The following is an 18663-nucleotide window of genomic DNA, read 5'->3' on the forward strand; positions in this document are numbered from 1 at the left end:
TAAAATATCTCTTTTCTTACTTTAAAACTCAGATAGTGAGATTCAAACTTAACCAAAGGGTCAATCAAATGGCCAGCACCTAAGTTAAGTGTCCATATTATTATTAGTCATGAACATCCACCTCTCACATATTTTGTAACAGTGCATTTCCATATTTTGGTCTTTGATAGTGAAATATAAAAATTGTTCAATCTTTTAATGGAACAAATATTTTTGTTTTCCAAATTATTTTTTACACTAGGCAAAACTAGTTTTTTCTTTGAAATTCTCTTGATAATCTAACTTGTTTATTCTTTTGAAATTCTCTTTAAAGTATTTTTGTTTCATTTATTTTATCCTTGATGTTAATTATACCTAATTAGCTACCAAACTATTTTTTCAATGGACTCATGAACCATCAATCATCACAAGATGTTGTTTTAAATAAAATTAAAAAAATCAAACAAATATACTCATAATATTGCCCCTTATATGATTCAAATACTCATGAATGAAAATGTAAATTGATTGTAAATGAAAATTAATATATATATATATATATATTTGTCACAAATATTAGACAACCATCTGAGACTGTATGAGTCGTATGACTGTATGTCTATAATTAATTACTAGTAATTAATTTATTTATTTTCCTTTCACAAACTTAAATTTTGATTGGAGAGACTCATGAAGAAGTAGACATTGGACGTTACAAAGAAGCAGCCCTCCGATGGAATAAAGACTCCAAATTGACTCCGTATATTATATATACATACATACATGTATATATCGACATGTAGTATATCAAACCAGATCCCTCTCTCTCTCCTCTTTCTCTCTCTAGATTGAAATTCCAATTCCATTGTTTGGTTGACGCGCTTATCTCTCTCTCTATTGATCCGTCAACAAGTCTGTGCTTTTGTCTGTTGCATAAAATTGAATCTCAGGACATCAAGTTTTTCTTCAATGATAATGAGGTCCATAGAACTCTTCGTCTTACACACCCGACTTGTATGGATCTGCTCTTAACATTCATATCAAGGTCAGTCTTTAATCGAGAAATTCAAGGTCTAGACCTACACGAGAATGTCTCAGAAATTCAAATTCATAGTAGTTCTATTGATTTTCGCTTTCTCACAACAATCAGACGCATCTTCGATTCCAATGTTTCGGAAACAACTCTCAGAAGTTCCCAAAGAGAATAATTCCCATGTACTCTTCAAATCTCTTTGTTCTTTCAATTTATACATAATATACACACACACATACACGTACATGTGTGTATATATTGTTTGGTGGTTTGAATTTTGAATTGTATTGTTCTTCTAGATTCCTCCTTTGATAAGCCCTGTTTCGAGTGCGGGTTTCAATCCTGATGGAGCTCCTGTTGATAATTCTGGCCAGGCACCTGTCAATCCCCCGAAAGCCGAACCAATCGGTACAGTCACCAATGAAAGGTGTGGATTGTCTAATAGTTGCAAGGATGATGAGAATATGACTGCGTGCCTTTCTTATGCTGGAAATGGTAATCACATTTTTCTCTGAGTGATTTTGTGTCATTATATTGTGATGTGATTGTTTGTGATGCTTTTAATTTTGCAATTAGCTCGTTTTGTAGGTAATCTAGCTGAGGTTCTAATTGGCAAACTGTGTTTCGTATTCGTTATGCCATTTCTTATGGTATTTCTGACGGTCTGAGTAAATACTTGTATGATCAGCAGGAGCTGATTGTTGAGTTTTTGTTTGTCCTGGATCATGGATTGTTCTCAGCTTTCTTGTCAGTATTTTCTTATGCTTTGTACTTCTTTGGAGAGTGTTTGGGTTACCATCATCACATTATTATTATTATTCTTTTCTGGAATTAATAGTTAAATTGATGTAGTTGCCGAAGGTGGGTTGATTTTCAATGAGAAGATGTTGTCTATTGTTGAATAAAAACACGTCACGGTTGACATGAAGATCAAGAAGATGCTCAATGAGTAGAGGAAAACCATTCTTGTAACATTATACAATAACATAGGTTATAGTTATACCACCAGCTCTTAGTTTGAGTGATATCTTCAGCCACTTATAAAGAGAAAAGTGTAGGGTTTGTCCGGGAGATGGGATGGGCTTTGAATAAGAGTTGGGTTAACTGTTTTCAATAATGCTGGTGGATGACATTGTGGAATTCTTTTTGAAGCTTGTTACTTTTCAAAACTTACCTTATTATTTTAGAAAAAAGAAAGAGCTTTCCTTTATTCAATAGAGAATGAGAGATGCAGGGTGTGTCTATAAATTTATATATGTATATATCTGGCATACATACATATATATGTTTCTATATATAAATATATATATATATATTGAGAATGAAGGTTATAAGCACTCTCACAGCTGCTAAAAAAAAAATGAACAACCCTCCCCATCACCCATTTTGATCCCAATTGCAGCACCCAATTTTGGAAGCGATTTTTTTTTTTGGCTGCACAAGCAATGTTCTCATTTTAAAAATTACAACCATGTCCTTTGACCTATTAATAGAATTTTAACTGATTTCAACTGAAATGGATATTGCCTTCCCAAGCCTGGGTTCAGCCGCTCAAAGATAAGCATCCTCTTCTCAAACCAGCTTGCAATTTCTCGAGTATTTGAGGCCTAGTTTGGGCCGGTCTGACAAAGGCCCAAAATTCTTATCCCTTTTCCGATTCCAACTCTCTAAGGGGACATGCATTTAATAGCATTGTCCCTTTTTGAAATTTCAAAACTACCAATTTAAAGTTTAAAAGTTCATATTGTTAGTGGGGAGAAGTTTTTAAATTATACAATATTTCTGCATTGAGTTTTCAAATGGGAAATGGATTTTGGGAAAGCCAAAAATGGAAAAAGGGATAAGAATTTGGGGATGGATGGAGGTGAAGACATGCTGAAATTGGGCTGCCTTTTAATGCAATTCATGAGCTTAGCACCTGCTTGTAAGTTGCAAACCTTTTTCTTCTCCAATGATCTATATAATGCACATGTGTGTGTGCATATGATATGGTTGCTTTGGGTCGTCATAATCATCTGTTTGCCTTGCTCCCCATGGAATGGGGTAGGCCACATGAAACTAATTTGTCAGGCTTTCATATTACAAGTTATGTCTCCTATGTGCATATAGGAGACATAAAAGGGCAGTTGAATTCTCAATCTTCATTATTTCTGGTCGCCATTTGTGTTGGTCTTACTCTTACTTTTACTGAATTCCCATTTCATATATTTTCCTGTCTCAAGTATCTAAACTTCTAGATTTAAAGAGACTATACGTAGTTTAAACTTATTATTACAGTAATGTGATCTCATCAAATATAGTACGTGTCCATCAAACAGTATACTTAAGTAAATTAATTTTCTGGTGCATTTCCTTTCTTCTATTTTATTTTCTTTTCTTTTTCATCTAACATTTACTTTCAATGTTATCAATATGAAATTAATTCATATCTATCACTACCCTCCTGCTTTTCTTTTTCACCTAACTCTTTCTTTTCAAATCAATCCATATCTATTCCTACACATTATTCTCCTTCTCCTATTCTAGTACTTTCCATTTCTATCACTAACCTCCTGCTCTGCTTTTTCTTCTGATATCTTTCTGTATTTCCCTGTTCTTTGATTCTCTCTCTCTCTCTCTCCCCTTCTGTAGCTTCTTTCTTCTCTTTTTTTCTTTATTTATTCTCTCTTTTCTGATATTTTATTTCACGTCTCTTATATATTATCTCCTCTCACTTGTCTCTTCAAAAATCCCTTCTCTCGATCTCCTTTTTTTCCTTTCATTCTCTATACTCATGTTGAGTCTTTCTCTAGTCTATATCTCTATTACTCAATCTTCTGAAAAAAATTTATTCCCATCCCTTCTATCATCTATTTGTTCTTAAAGAATCATACTGCGAGTGCATGACTTTAGTATATTATATAATGATCTATCATGAATATCAAGATGGTGGAAATATTTTCAATCCTGAACAATTAATGATTGAAGATTGATTTTTCTCCAAAAAAGGGGAATGGCGCACCTTTGTTCAACTACCAGTTACCCAAAAAGTTTAAGTCGTTAAGGAATAGATCAAACAATGTCTATTAGCTCTCACACCCTCCCTTACATGCAACCTTTTTCTTGCGCTTGGAGAGGCAAACAAGCAGACAAATGGAATGCAAGTGGAGAAAGTTTTTTGATACTGTGTCAAACTACCACCTGGAGCAAAAATCTTAAGCAATCAAGATTTCTACCAAACAATGTAAATTCAGCTCCTAAAACCCTCACACAAGGTCCTTTGATCATTGTGCACCCTATGGCTTTACTTGTAAATCTTTGATAGCATTATGACATTGAGTGATATTGGGAGCTTTTGTAAATTTTGCTGTATTTTTTTCCGAAGGTTGGTACGTGTAATTGAAATTTTGTAAGCCCTGAAATAGGCCTATTGTGGGAAAACAGGATACAATTGAAGATAAATTAATAATGAGTTCTATTTTTGTTTTTCTTTTTAGTGTTGGGGATTCAATCAGTAATGTATTTGGAAGTGTCCCTCTCTACCCCCCTTCCTCTCTTCTTGTTTCCTCTGTTCTCTTGCGAATTAGAGGCTTAGAAGACATCATGTCCTTCTCTCTCCTATTTCTATCCTTCCATGCCTTCGTATTCTAACACAGAATATGCAAATGTGAATTTTTGTAGCAATGCAAGTGCTGTTCTATCTAATCAATTTCTATAAGACCTGCTCTAATCCCTTTAATTTTGCCTCCCCCACCCCAACCAAAACTCATCCCCTTAGATAGGCATGGTAAGGGGGTTAACACAGTGAATATGCAATAATCAAATTGACTGAAGTGCTCATCTTTGTATTTTCCTTTTTATCTTGTTGCTTTAGCTGTTTTTCAGCTGGGGCCTCATGGATGCCTACTTTCTTAAAGAGATTAAACCATTGGTTCAAGTTTAATATTTCAGGAGAGCCGTATTAAAATATGAATCCAATGATGTAATTTTTTTTCTGTGTCTTTTTTTATTTCCCCTCTCTTTACAACATATCTTGTGATTTTACCTCTCCGTTGGCTTTATGAAATAAAAAAAGCTAAAATAATTCCTTTCTCCTTGTAGGCCCCCAAGTTCCATTTCTTATCGTTCAGAATGATGGAGAGAACTATCTGAAAGTGAATTTTATATTCTTGCCTGTAAAAGATGCATTCAAGGGGCTGGAACTATCAAATCACCAAGCCAAGAAGGTGCAGATCCATAGTCTTTGTTATTCAAATTTTTTTTTTTGTGTCCTGCTTTTAGTGATCTTTCTAAAAAGTGGACACTTAATTTTTAGTGGAAAGACATTTGGGGGCCTGATTTTCAAGGAATTATAATTGAAAGCAACAAAGAAGTGTTTCAACTTCCGAAAAAAGAAGTGTTTCTTAAGAAGTAACATTCGAATAATTCCATCCTATCACCAGCTGTTAGCTTGAGTGGTGTTTGCTACCATCCCCACAAGGGAAAGTACATGCTTCAAGTTCCAGTTGGTATTTGGTTGTTTTGTTACTATCCAGAAAATTTATATATATATGTATAGTCAATGGTGTTTGTAAGAACTTGGTTTTAGTTTCAGATTTGTGCTTCTCATCAGTTGTTCTGCTTGTTTTATGCCAGATCAATATAACCACAAATCGTGGAGGAACTAAATCGATTGTATTAAATGCTGGAAATGGGAATTGTACAATTCAAATGGGATCCTCAGCTCCAGGAAACAACTTCTACAAGCATTTTCAGTCGTATGCCATATATGTTACCCCCATGCACAGTGCTTACGTAATCTTTTCAACAGGAATTATCATTTGCGGGATATGGGCCTGTTGCAAGTTAGGGAAAGGAGAACGGCATCTTGAGGGAGTTCCATATCAGGAACTTGAAATGGGGCAGCCAGGTTCACTTTCAACCATGAATGTGGAAACAGAAGGTTGGGATCAAGGCTGGGATGATGATTGGGATGAGGAAAAGGCAGTGAAGTCACCAGGTGGAAATCGTGTAGGAAATGGACGGGCAAATGGCCGTTCTTCCAGATCCTCTGATAATGATGGTTGGGGAAACGATTGGGATGATTAAGTGAGATTTCATATTTAAATTTTCTAGGAAAATCAATGAAAAGGGAAATGAAAGAAAAATAGATGTAGTGGATTAGGAAAAAGAGTGAATGAGTGTATGAAAACACTGTGAATGGTTGAACTTTTCACACTCTGTGCTAGTGTCGCAATCGGATTTCATAGAGAGATTGTTTAGCGTAAGCAGTTTTGTTGTCTGTAAAACAAGTTGTTGCCATTTTTGATAATCACATTATTTTTTATTTCACCATTGTTTTTTCCCTCTGATGTTGCAATATCTGTTTTGACGGTATATTATGAGAGATAGAAGATGGTTTCCTACTAATTGGGAATTCAGACACTCAAGTAGAATTGGAAATACGTAGTGAATAAATTGTAGGCTTATAGCAGTGTAAGGCTGTTCTCGTTCTGGATAGTCTATGACCAGTTATATGTGCTCTCAATTTTGCAGGGATGATCCTCCTCTGTTGCACAGAGACAAGAGGGATGTTTCTATTAACGAAGTCACAAGGTCTCTCTCATTTTGTCCTTGGGTTGGATCGAGCTCTGTGAGAATAGAACGAGAAACTTGTTCTTGGAGCCATCAATCCGTGAGGATCTCGGATCTTCTCTAGTGCACATAGGAGAATAGAATGAGAGAAACTTGTGTTTGGAGCCATCAATCCGTGAGAAACCCGGATCCTCTTTAGTGCATATGGGAGTGTGGAGATCGGGTTCACTCCACCCTATATAACCTTTGTCGCACTCTAAACCATGTCCTCACCGTTGGCAGCAACAGACCCTAAAGTTTTTTTTTTTTTTTGGTGCGGTGCAAGGCACTAGGCTATCAAGGCAACTGCCCCTTGAGTTTAAGTAGCATAGCAAATTTATACATAAGAGTTCCCCACGAGTATTCTAAATGGTAATTATTGTACTATGTTGAATAGTTATCAGTGTCCGGTGGCACATTTTTGGTTTTTTTCATGAGAAAATTCAAAATGTTTAGGAGAAAATATAACGGAGGACGAGGGGAAATGGGAACCGGAATTTTTTTTATTTTTTATTTTTTTCATGGCAAAAAACACATTTGCCCGGACACACTTTTTTGCCTATAACCAGGCTCAAACTCCTCCTCTTCTCTTTGAAGATGAGGATGAGGAAGTTAGATGTTCGTTAGTATGTTGGTATGAAAATGAAAAAATTCATTCAATATGCATGGTTATAGTGAGTTTATATATTCTAACCATGGATATTTTTAAGAATTTATTAATAATTAAGTAATAAATTTATTAATTATCATCATGAAACCAAGTTTGTTCTCCTAAAATACTATCAATTATTAGAATAAAAATGCTTAACATGTATTTTTCTTTTTACGGATAATAATTATTTTGACTACTCTCCAAACGGGCTAATAATTAACTGAACCTTTTGATTTGTGTTTGGGCCTAGTCGTTATGGGTCATAATGGGTACACGGTAGCAGGATTTCCCAGTCTAGATTCGGTGGGCCACGAAGCCTTCCAAAACAAAACCCGAATAAACCCTATAATATAGAGAGTCTAGTAATGAGACACCGAGACTGAGAGAGGACAGAGAGTGTAAAACAGCAAAAATGGCGTCTGCAAATGAAGACATCGGTCTCCATCGAAAGCAACTCGCTGTTTCGTCCCTCTGTAAACACCTGAAATTGGATCCGGTAAGCTCCGTAAACTTTTCCGATATTTCGAATTCTCAGAACAGTTTTAAATCAACTTTTATGGATCACTCTGTATTGCTCAATCTTTCTTTCCCGATATATATACACACATACATACATACAACACATATGTATGTGTATATTAATGACGAGTCCTTGCAAATATGTGTTTCATTAGTTCTCAACATTATAATTTTACTATATTTGTTGTTTTTCAATAACAAGTCCTATATAGTGGATATTGTAATGTTCAATTACGAATGTATATTTCTCACTATTTCTGATTGTTGTGTTTGAATTCCAAACAGATCCTATTCTTGAATAGAATTGGAGCTCTCTCATGTACATGGATGCTTTTTATGTTTGTGCTTCAGCTGATGATGTTTTGTATTAATTATTATGAAATTGATTCAAGTTCAAGGTGTTTGCATTCATTTACCATTGGATTACAGTTTGTAAGATATATTTGGAACGTGGCACTACTATATATATTTTTCCTCACTTCACATTTTTTTTTTTCCATAGTTGGTACACTCACACACACGTCTCCACTCAGAGTCGAACCCCTGACCTTCATTTGGAAAGTAGGGGCCTGGTACTGCTAGGCCACTGACCTATTGGTCCTCACTTCACATCTTCGTGCACTGTGCACATGACAACCTTGAATTATAAGCTGTTGCACTGTGCACATGACAACCTTGGATTATAAGCTGTTGAATTTAGAACAGTATAGTTAATTTTGCAAATTTAAATGGGGCATATACTTTTTACCTCATTTGGTTTTGCACGAGTGTTTTGCCAATTTGGTTTGCTAATTTCCAAAAATTGGTTTATGCAGAAAACTTTCTTGGATAATGTCATGCAAAGTGATTTTAAGAGCTTGTGTGCAGATATTTTGAAGGCTAAACAGGATGAGGTATGATCCAAGTATAGTTTACTACCATGGGAATATTTAATTTACTAACTTAAGTCTTGCATGTCAATTTGTTATGGTAGTGACTTTCCAAGTTGTAGGAAGTGAATATCAAATAGACAAAACCACTTGGTTTTGTGGACTTGCATGAAGAAAAATTGAGGACTTCTTATCTTGATGTTAGCCCTCAATTTTTTGTTGTAGGTGATGAAGTGGATAGCACATGCAGAGGATTTTCCTGTAGATACTGAGGCATGCCTTAGAGCACTAAATGAGTTAAATGAAGACTTGGCTCAGAAGTCCGTTCTTTTGGGCGGTGGAATGAAACCCTCTGAAGCTGATGTTGTTGTATTTTCAGCAATACACTCGTCCGTGGTATGCATTCTCTAGTTTTTTTACCAATTTGTTTTTACGTCAGCCACAGTTATAGACATTTCTTGTACACTGTAAAAAAATCTTACTAGTAAAACAATCAGTGGGCCAACCGATACCTTAGCATCATTCAGCCCTCCCTTTCTTCTTGTTTGTTAAAAACTACATATTCTATAGAATTGTAGATGTTTTTGCAAAGTGGAAAACAAGGATCACCTTTAATTACAACATTATTTATACTGAAACCCTTTCGAAGTTTGAAGGTTTCTCAGAGGAAAATATATCTATCATTATTAAGAAATTCTAGTTAGATATTTTTGCAATGCACTTTAATTCTAATAATTTTTTGGGTGATCTTCTGTTGCCAGATTGGACTTTCAGAACCAGATAGGGATAAATTGCCACATTTGTTGAGATGGATGGATTACATCCAGGTGAGGACATTACCTGTTGCACTTCAGTTGGTTATTGTTATTGTTATTAGTATTCTTATTTTTGTTATTAGTATTATTTGTGTAGTTCACTGAGTTAATTTGTGTAATTCGGTGTGGAAATTTTTGTGTAGTTTGCAACTGCTATCGAAAGATACAAACCTAAACAGTAATTCTTGGAGGTCAAAAGATCACCATTAATTTTTATGAAATCATTTTAGAATATGGCTGGATATTATGTTTAATTATATGCTTCCATGTAGGGCAGCTCCATGCACTTACCAAAGAAAAAAAAAATTGAACAGTTTTTTTTTCTGCCATATATAGCATCATTATTTAGAAAGAAAAAATAACTAATATTGAACACTGTATTAATCAAAGCAAAAAAAGCAATTGAAAGATGATAATAATAAAATCATGCAGTTAGCTCATATTTTATTAAATTTTCAATCTCCTGCTGGTTATCCAATATCCAGTCCTAATCACACCTGATGGACACTGTTATTAAATTGTGGACCGGAGCTTTGCAAAAGTTTGTACCCAAGCCATACCAGTCAGGGCTGGATAATTTTGGTCAGGCATACGGCTATGAACACTACAATTATGCTTTTACTATTTCCCTCCATTTTTGGCATATTCTGCTGTTGTTACGAAATGAAATATATGCATCTAAATTATAGGTGGACTTCTGAACAAATATATAAATTTTATTAAACATCCTGAATATATTGCATCATCTTAATTTTAAACGCTTAAGGTTCTATAACAAATGCTTTCAGTTTAATTTCCTAATGATTTAAGTCAAAGTCAAGTTTGAGACTTTGATGCATATATTGCTAAAAACTTGGTATAAGAGCATATTCAATACAAGTGAGCATACATTATTCCAAGTGCACGGACGCGTCTAAGCACATTTGTAGTAGGTTTAAGCAGTTACAAGATGTAGACTTTCAAACTAGAAAAGGTTGCAATTTATTTTGCATGTTCAAAGATTTATATTTAATACTATTTATTTGTTTTCTTTGAATGAACTAGTATTGTAAACCCTCTTGATATTCATTTATGCAGAATAAGGATGATTTTGGGGAATTATTTGGAACAATCCTGCTAGAGAAGCCTGGATTTGAGCCTCCTGTGAGTAGTTTTTACATCATTAATGTTTTACACGTAAGAGCAGAATGGTTGAAGAGTCATCAATTTTGTTGTTTGAATTTTGCTTTCAACTTCGATTCACACTCAAATGGTATCATTGCCAGCATTTCTTTTGCAATACTTACATTACCACTCCTACAAAATGTGAGTTACAAAAATGTTTTCTTTATAGTTCGACAGATACAGATACAATATGTTCTAATTCCAGAAGAAGTGCACCATATCACATAAGCATTTCAGTGCCTCTGCATGTTTTGGTGACAGGATTATTATAATGAACTCTTATGGAGGGAGGACCAACAGGCCAATGGCCTAGCGGTACCAAGCCCCTACTTCTCAAAGAGAGGTCAGGGGTTCGAGCCTCAGTGGAGGCATGTGTGTGTGAGTTCCCAACTAGGAAAAAAAAAAAAAAAAATGAGGGAATTATGAGAGGAGGGATGGATGAACTTTTTTGTGTGTTTGGTTGGAGGGAAGGGAAGTGAGGGAGGAAGCATCCCTCCTTTCTTTATGTTTTTCTATCTGCCCAATTTTGTGGGGAAGAGAGGAGAGATAAAATTAATAACTATATAAACATACAATTTCCAAATTTAACCTTTTCAAAAATTCTGCAAATAGATATCCCTACCTTTTATAATTTTATGTAGTGGGGATATATTGGTAAAAAGAATATAAAAACTCTCTTTTCCTTCCTTCCAAAAAAAAAAAAAAGTATCACCCCATTCTTCTTTTCTACTATATTCCATTCAACCAAACAAAAAATGGAGGTGACACCTTCCCTTCCCTAGGGATGCCTCATCTATCCGTCCTCCTCTCTCTTCCATCCATTTTCCATCCCTCCAACCAAACGAAGCATTAGAAGACAGGGATTTATGCTTCTTTTATCCGCCTTCATGGAGTTTTTGCTCAGCATAAATCATTCAGCCACACATAAAACAAGCTCGAGCATGATCTTTTTAATACTTTTCTCTTGATTTATTTGTAGACATGGACAAATGTAGCTAATTTGGAAGCAGATTCAAATGCTAAAGGCGCCAAAGATGCAAATAGTTCAGAAGCAGGCTTGAATATAAAGAAAAGTGCTGATAAGGTAGGTCTTTTATCCTGTTTTAATGTAGTTTCTCCTTTCTTCTTCTTCTTCTTCTCTCTCTCTCTCTCTCTCTCTCTCTTTGTGCCCCGGTGGGGGTCGCCTCCTTTCTGTCTTCTATTTTGTTAGTTCTATTTTATTCTTTCTAATTGAAAGTGCCAATGTGTTATTTTCCTCCGTTTGATTTTATAAGATTTTCCAGTAACGCATAATCTATTGTTGGGTCCTTCAGTACGTATGGCTTCCTTTTTAGTTTCTTGAGGCTGCCTGGGAGTTCCAAATTGATCTTATTGGGGCAAGTGCACAACTTATATTGTAATGATGACACTTTTTAAAAGTAAACCAGACTGTTGCCTTCCCATACAGCACACTTGTTCCTAGCAGAACTTTTTTTTGCTTGAGAATAAGTTATAGAAATCAACTTGAACTTTTTGAGTGCAAAGTTGTTATTTATTAAAGGGTTTTGCACTTCTTTTAAAGATAGAAGTGTATTACGTAACAAAGCAAGTAACATTTTCCCTAGTTAAAATTGGCCTACATCATGATACATATTGTAGGTTATTGGAGAATTATGGACATGCTTGACAGGGAGGGATAATACATAATTTTATAACTTCACCTACCCACAAGAGTTACAGAGTCATTTATTGTGCTGCACAGTGAGGTGAGCAAACTGACTAAACTTCCCCTTAACTGAAAGCTCCTTCTGGTGAAGGGGCACGACAAATTCCTAAGATATAGTGGGATCGTATTGGAATTTATATGTAGTCTATGAGAATACTAGCTAATTTTATTTTTCTACTTGCTTTTTATGGCTTGTCGTCAAAACTATATAATTACTCTAGATGCATTATATAGAAGTGTTGTTCTCAAAAGGGAAATGGTTAAAGAAAAGTAATTCACAAGTAGATGAGGAATGAGGCCTTAGAGCCTTGCAAAAGGGTAGAAGTCGGAGCAAATGCCAATTATAACCAATGAAGCACTTTAGAGGGTCGTCCCTTCTCTCTAAAGGGTTGGTGATATTTTTATAAAGTTTGAGGCAAGTGTCAATAACTTGTTTCGCTTGATTAACCATCATAATTATGTGGGTCCTTCATTGGGGTATTTGGTCAAGACTTAATTTGAGAATTCTCCTATGACATGCACTGGTACCTCCTTCCTTTGAATCCGTGCTGCACTATTATCGAACTTTTGTATTTTGTCTTGACATCCTGTTAGGATGAAAGGGGGTGGGAGGGTGGAGAGAAGGGATGGAGCAACCTTTCATTATTATGTAGAAGGGAGTGGAAGTTGGGAATGTTGAGAGGAGGGATGATGCTTTCCTCCAGGTGCATTATTTTGTTTCCATCTAAAAGTAGGAGGAAGAGGAGAGAGAAATACGGATATTTGTTTAAAAAAAATTTGAAAAGACATCCTTACCCTTATTTTAATGTATTAATTTTTATGTATAAGGTTTTTTGTTTTGTAAAATAACAATAGCATCCATGTTCTTCCGTCCATCTATGAGGGATGTCTCATCCATCCTTCCCCCCAGCCCCTCTCCCCCTTCCATCCATTTTTCATCTCTTACCAAACGGAGCATTAAACCACATACCCCAAGGTTCCCGATGTTCATGCTGGTTCCAAGGCGGTCCACATTTGCCCCGAGATACATCAATTGTAACATGTGTGTGCTATACTCCATGATGCGAGTCATGACTTGGTAGAAAGATTACCCCAAGGTTAAATTGCCCATGTACCACGATAGATAATGTAGCCGTCTAACCAAAGGTTAATATCATTTATTATGTTGTGGTGTTTTGGGTCAACTCTGGGGATGCAACTCACATCCCCAGACGATTCACAGGACTACTACATAGTTCTGAAAAATGTTCTTGGCGGCCCCTATGATCGTTTTAAGGATAAGTTTTGTAATTTTTTGGCAATCTTTGACCTACTAGAGGCTCCTTTCTTGATTGTAAATGAATCAGAGCTGGAGAATGGAAGTCGGATAATAGGTTGATTTTTCATTTCATTCATAGACTTTGAAAGATATTGTTATTCAACAATTGATCGGTATTTGTTGCCAGATCATATTCTAGGATATAATGCCTTGTGGTTCCTAGGGTTATCCTCCCTCACTCCAACTGATTTGTGACCGCGATTATTAAACTAGAACAAGTATGAACTGAGAGGATAATCTGTATTGAGGATTAGTCTACATGCAATAATGCCCTAATATATTATCCAATCACAAATTCCAATCCATTGGTAGGTTAGAATGACTTTCAAAGTCTATAAAGGAGTATGAAAAATCAGCATGTTCTATAAGAAGACGCAAATTCAAGCAGGAATAACCGAAATACCATTTTCCTCCCCCAATTCATCTTTAATTAAGAAATGAGCCTCTATTGGGTCAGCGGTAGTTGGAAAATTACGAATCTTGTCATGAAAATGATCACAAGGGGTCATTGACACTAGAAAGGGATTTTCTAAGATGGGGAAAAGTACCTTGAATGGAGAACAGTTTGACTTCTCTGAGAACTAGAGGAAAACAGAAGACTGTAAGTCATAAGAGTTGTACACGCTTGGTTTCCTTTGTCAAAAGCAGCCTGTAAGTGGGCAAAAAATGAAAGTAGTTATGCTCACTTATATGTAAATATATATACAAGTAAGTATACATATCTATAGCAAAAAAAGCCAAAAGTATATATGAATATGAATGAATGGAAGAAGAAATTACATAAGAATTGGGTTCATATAATACACCCAAGTGTAGTCCTTACTAGAGCAAAAGGTAACCTCTGGAAAACTTGTTGAGCTTGGTGACTCTAAAATGAAGGTATATGGAGGTGGCAAGGAACAGTGGGTTTATTTTTTACAGGGCCATTATGTAACCTTCGACAGGGGGTTCATTGTGGCTATGGTGTGGGCTTCCTTAATGATTATGGGTGTGGGACATTCTGCTACAAGAATAACTCCCTCAGACAAGCGCTAGATTTGTTCAAGTTTGTGAGTTGATTCAAAGGTGTCGGCATGATAAAAGATATTACCATTTGCTTATATGGCTATATTGTATACCGTAGTATAGAGCAGCCCAATTTAACTTCAAGAAAACCATCTATCAAGCCATGACTTTTGTGTCATGGTGTGTAGTGCACGTGCCTTGACTATCATGTCTCGGGGCAATTGTGGATTGCCTCAGGACCTACATGAACTTTGGGGGAATGTGCTTTGGTGGGTTAAGTAGAAAAATGTTAAGACAAAGTAAAAGAGTTCAATGATATGTGCCTTGGGGCTCCAGGGCGCCCCTTTGCATGTCATCAAGGAGTTCTCGAATTATGTCCTGGCCAAACATCCCAATGGACACATGTGGATTTGTAATCGTAAATCAAGTGAAATTATATTATGGCATTTGCACTCCTTTAGAAATGAACGAACGACCTGGTGCCTCCAGAGTTCTTCATTGCCTCTTTTTTTCTTTTTCTTTTTTGATAAGCAAGTTCTTCATTGCCTCTAATTGGTACTCGCAGTCTCGCAGCCTCTAAGATCCTGTACCTCATCTATTTGTAAAATACATTCAATTATGCGTTTTCCTTTTGAGAATGTCTCTTGTACATTTGCTTCTAAATAACAATTAATCCTGTAATATCTATATGATGAGTTGTCAGAACCCATTAATCACTGGCAACTATTATACAAGCGTGCTTGATTCATTAAAATTCCATGTTAAACCTGTTGACTTTCCCACTGACCTTGTTTCCTCAGGTATCCTATTTGTCTGGAACTTAGCGTAAATTTTACTTGCCACGAGAAATTTATGTGCCCGAGGAGAGAGATCATCTACAAGTGTGATAATTGAATAAAACATACTGTGGCTTTCCTAGGGAGTATAACTTCAAGAATGGCACTCAAAAGATTGACTCTGTATATGATAATTGCAATCAATTGATTGAGTTTTGGTTTGTGACTTCAATATGATTCTCACTTGTTGATGTCATGGTTTTGTTTCTTCAAAATTTGAAGAAAAAGGTCAAAGGAGACAACATAGTTGCTGTAGAGAAGAAGAAAGTGCCTGAGAAAGATACAGCCGAGAAAGATAAAGTAACTAGTGTTAGTTTGCTCAAAATACAGGTTGGTGTAATCCGGAATGCATGGAAACATCCATCAGCAGACAGGTATGATTTAATCTCTTGCGTCTCTCTCTCTCTCTCTCTATATATATATATATATATCATTTTTTTTCCCTTTAATATATTGGTAACCAAGAGATAGTTCCATGTTTCCAGCTGTCTGAAGCCTACAGTAGTATATAAATCAATGCAACATAATAGATTGTAATTTTCCAATTTAGTCATATTATTTCTCTGATATATGGGGCAGTTTACTGGTTGAGGAGATTGATGTTGGCGGCCCTAAGGTGCGGCAGGTGGTCAGTGGTCTGGCAAAGTATTGCAGTCCAGATGAGTTAATGGTGTGAATGCTGAATACTGCTTCTATTATTAGTATAAAGTTTTGTTCCTTTGGGTCCCATTACTATTTTTTTTTGTTTACAATGGATGTATTAAAATTGCATTTTAGCTGATCGTATTCTGGAGGTTAATTTCTGATGGTCCTTTCCTGTTTATATGTGCCTTGCAGAACCGCCGCGTGGTTCTAATCACAAATGTAAAACCTGGAAAGCTACGAGATGTGATGTCAGAAGGATTGGTAAACTTTCTATATCTTCTAATTTTGGGTTCTCATCCAATTTGTCTCATGTTTCAATCAAATGGTCTTGGATTTTTTGCTTTAGATTTGGGTTTATTAATTGATACTCAATTATAATGTCTTACTAAAGTTATATCTTTTGCATCCTAGATCAACTATTACTTTGCATGTTTGAATTGATTCAGCATTTTATAATTGTCTCATATCCCTTTTTCTTCCAGATAATAAAACCTTAGTCTTGCCTACTTATTGATTCACACTTTACATGTTCATGTTGATTCATCTTTTGTGTCCTAGATTATTTTTTTTCTTCTATACTCTGCATAGAGGTGTTTGATGTGTTGGTAATTCTATGTTTTCAGGTGTTGTGTGCTTCTAGTGAAGATCATTCTGATGTGGAGCCTTTGTTGGCTCCCGAAGGGGCCAAAGTTGGGGAGTGTGTTTCATTTTCTGGGTATGTATAAGATGCTCCTTGTATACACTGTGTGCAACTCGGAACTGTTTCTTTGTGTGTGTGTTTGTTTTGCAACTATTCTGGCTGCTGGGACTGATGTTTCTTTGTTAATAGAAATGTGATTTTCTTTTAGTATTTATTTATTAAGTTGTGATTGTGAATGTTTCAATTCAGACACGATGGAAAGCCTGAAGACGTTTTAAACCCAAAAAAGAAACAGCTGGAGAAGATAACCCCAGTAAGTAGTTCACTTGTTTTGATTTTGTGGAACTTATCATTGGTAAACTATGAGACTACTTGACCTGCCGAATTTATGATAACTTTCATCCATTGTGATGTTTATAAGGTAGAAAACACGGTTGGTAGTATACCATTTAGTCAAGTGATGATGGTATTGGTCAGGACCTAGGATGAATTTTAGTTTTCCCACTGAATGAACCATCAATCCTTTAAGTGCTAAATATTCCGCTAATAATCAGATTTCCATCATCCTCAAAACCTTTGGGTGTGTTTTTGTCTCATTTGTGTTTGTATCTACATTGATCGTTGCAGAATCTGTTCACCGACAACAAGGGGGTGGCAATGTTCAAGGGAATACCATTCATGACGTCTGCTGGGCCATGCACATCGTCCATTCGCAACGCGAGCATCAAATAATGACAATAACAACGAGGGCATGATGTGCATTTGGTATCATTAATATACGTTGGACTAAAACCTTTCTGTTGGACCATACAATGTAGCCTACCGTTCACCGGTTCATGTCTGAGTAGTTCTTTTTTTCCCTTAAGCTAATGCGAAAACAATGCTCTAAAATGAAATCAAAGTTGTTGATCAATCAATGTTATTTATATTGTTGTCATTGTTTAGGCTTTTGTAAGAGTTACTTGTTCAATTTGGATGTCATTTTATACTATAGACAAGCAAAACTCAGCTCGAGAGTATTCGATGTTGCATAATGTTTCTTGACTTGTAATTTGAGCAAACCAGCACTAATTCTTATTCAACTATTAATGTGTCTGCTTAGATTTTTCTCTCTTGCTTATATAGGCCACGTTTGGGAGACTGATAATGTCGTCTGATTGGATATGCCAGAGTTTAATCTATTGACAATTAATTCATGTCAATGTATAATTAGGTCAAGGACTTAGGAAGGAAGGTTCATATCAAGTTTAATTTATAAAACAAGGGAATTTGTATTACTATTTGTTACAAATGAGTTCTTGTTTTATTCTTTTTAAGTCACGTAATAAAAAGAGTATTTTATTTTTTGAAATGAATACTCTTTTTATTACGTGACTTAAAAAGAATTTAACTTTGATATGAACTTAAAAATTGAACACCAATTTAACTTTGGCTGAATATTTCTGCTGATTTGTTCTTTATGTAAAATTGAGCCATATTTTAAAACTTTGCTTATACTTATATTTGGGAGCACCGAATTGATCAAATGTTATTACCTTCTATTGACGTGGGAGATTTTTCTGAGCTTAGATGAAATTGAATATTATCTCTAGAATGTTATATATACAAATTATAATAGAATGTTTTATGAGCTTCGGTGAAATTGAATATTATCTCTAGAATGTTATATATACCAGGTAGGGTAAAGAAATAAGCTAGTAAATTGCTGCTCATATTCTGCTAGGTACAGTCCCCCTGTTGTAAATAGAGAAACTTTTTAGGAATGTATTTGCTTATTTGATGCTCTAAAAAATATTAGAAAATTTTGACCAGCTTTTATGTCAAAAGTTTTAACGATGATTTGGTTAATGTTGGAAGATTTGGTCAAATACTTTTAAGCAAAAGAAAGATT

At 35.4% G+C, this 18663-nt stretch overlaps 2 protein-coding genes across 3 annotated transcripts; both read left to right on the top strand.

Annotated features, from left to right (window-relative positions):
• Nucleotides 1–683: 683 nt before the first annotated feature.
• On the top strand, nt 684–6322 carry LOC132312480 (uncharacterized). 2 transcript variants are annotated; one of them, XM_059810864.1, is made up of 4 exons: nt 684–1194; nt 1387–1507; nt 5093–5217; nt 5627–6322. In XM_059810864.1, the coding sequence occupies exons 1-4, from the start codon at nt 1069–1071 to the stop codon at nt 6077–6079; spliced, it is 825 nt and encodes a 274-aa protein (XP_059666847.1). In that variant the 5' UTR covers nt 684–1068; the 3' UTR covers nt 6080–6322. The 2 variants fall into 2 exon arrangements, with proteins under 2 accessions (XP_059666847.1, XP_059666846.1); XM_059810863.1 differs by having other exon boundaries at nt 686–1194; nt 1312–1507.
• Nucleotides 6323–7610: 1288 nt separating this feature from the next.
• LOC132312479 (uncharacterized) lies at nt 7611–17875 on the top strand. Its single transcript, XM_059810862.1, has 12 exons — nt 7611–7752; nt 8591–8668; nt 8870–9040; nt 9406–9471; nt 10537–10602; nt 11603–11707; nt 15710–15861; nt 16067–16157; nt 16325–16393; nt 16756–16847; nt 17022–17085; nt 17400–17875. The coding sequence occupies exons 1-12, from the start codon at nt 7669–7671 to the stop codon at nt 17502–17504; spliced, it is 1143 nt and encodes a 380-aa protein (XP_059666845.1). The 5' UTR covers nt 7611–7668; the 3' UTR covers nt 17505–17875.
• The last annotated feature ends 788 nt before the right edge of the window (nt 17876–18663 follow it).

The sequence above is a fragment of the Cornus florida genome, unplaced genomic scaffold (genome assembly GCF_030987335.1).
Source record: "Cornus florida cultivar Cherokee Brave unplaced genomic scaffold, ASM3098733v1 CherokeeBrave_3.0.0_Hap2_Chr06, whole genome shotgun sequence".
Classification (NCBI taxonomy): domain Eukaryota; kingdom Viridiplantae; phylum Streptophyta; class Magnoliopsida; order Cornales; family Cornaceae; genus Cornus; species Cornus florida.

Coding starts and splice junctions, on each gene's coding strand:
- LOC132312479 (XM_059810862.1), top strand. CDS start 7,669: ATGGCGTCTGCAAATGAAGACATCGGTCTCCATCGAAAGCAACTCGCT. Junction 9,041..9,405: donor CAGCAATACACTCGTCCGTG/GTATGCATTCTC, acceptor TTCTGTTGCCAG/ATTGGACTTTCAGAACCAGA. Junction 9,472..10,536: donor GATGGATGGATTACATCCAG/GTGAGGACATTA, acceptor TCATTTATGCAG/AATAAGGATGATTTTGGGGA.
- LOC132312480 (XM_059810863.1), top strand. CDS start 1,069: ATGTCTCAGAAATTCAAATTCATAGTAGTTCTATTGATTTTCGCTTTC. Junction 1,508..5,092: donor CCTTTCTTATGCTGGAAATG/GTAATCACATTT, acceptor TTCTCCTTGTAG/GCCCCCAAGTTCCATTTCTT. Junction 5,218..5,626: donor CAAATCACCAAGCCAAGAAG/GTGCAGATCCAT, acceptor GTTTTATGCCAG/ATCAATATAACCACAAATCG.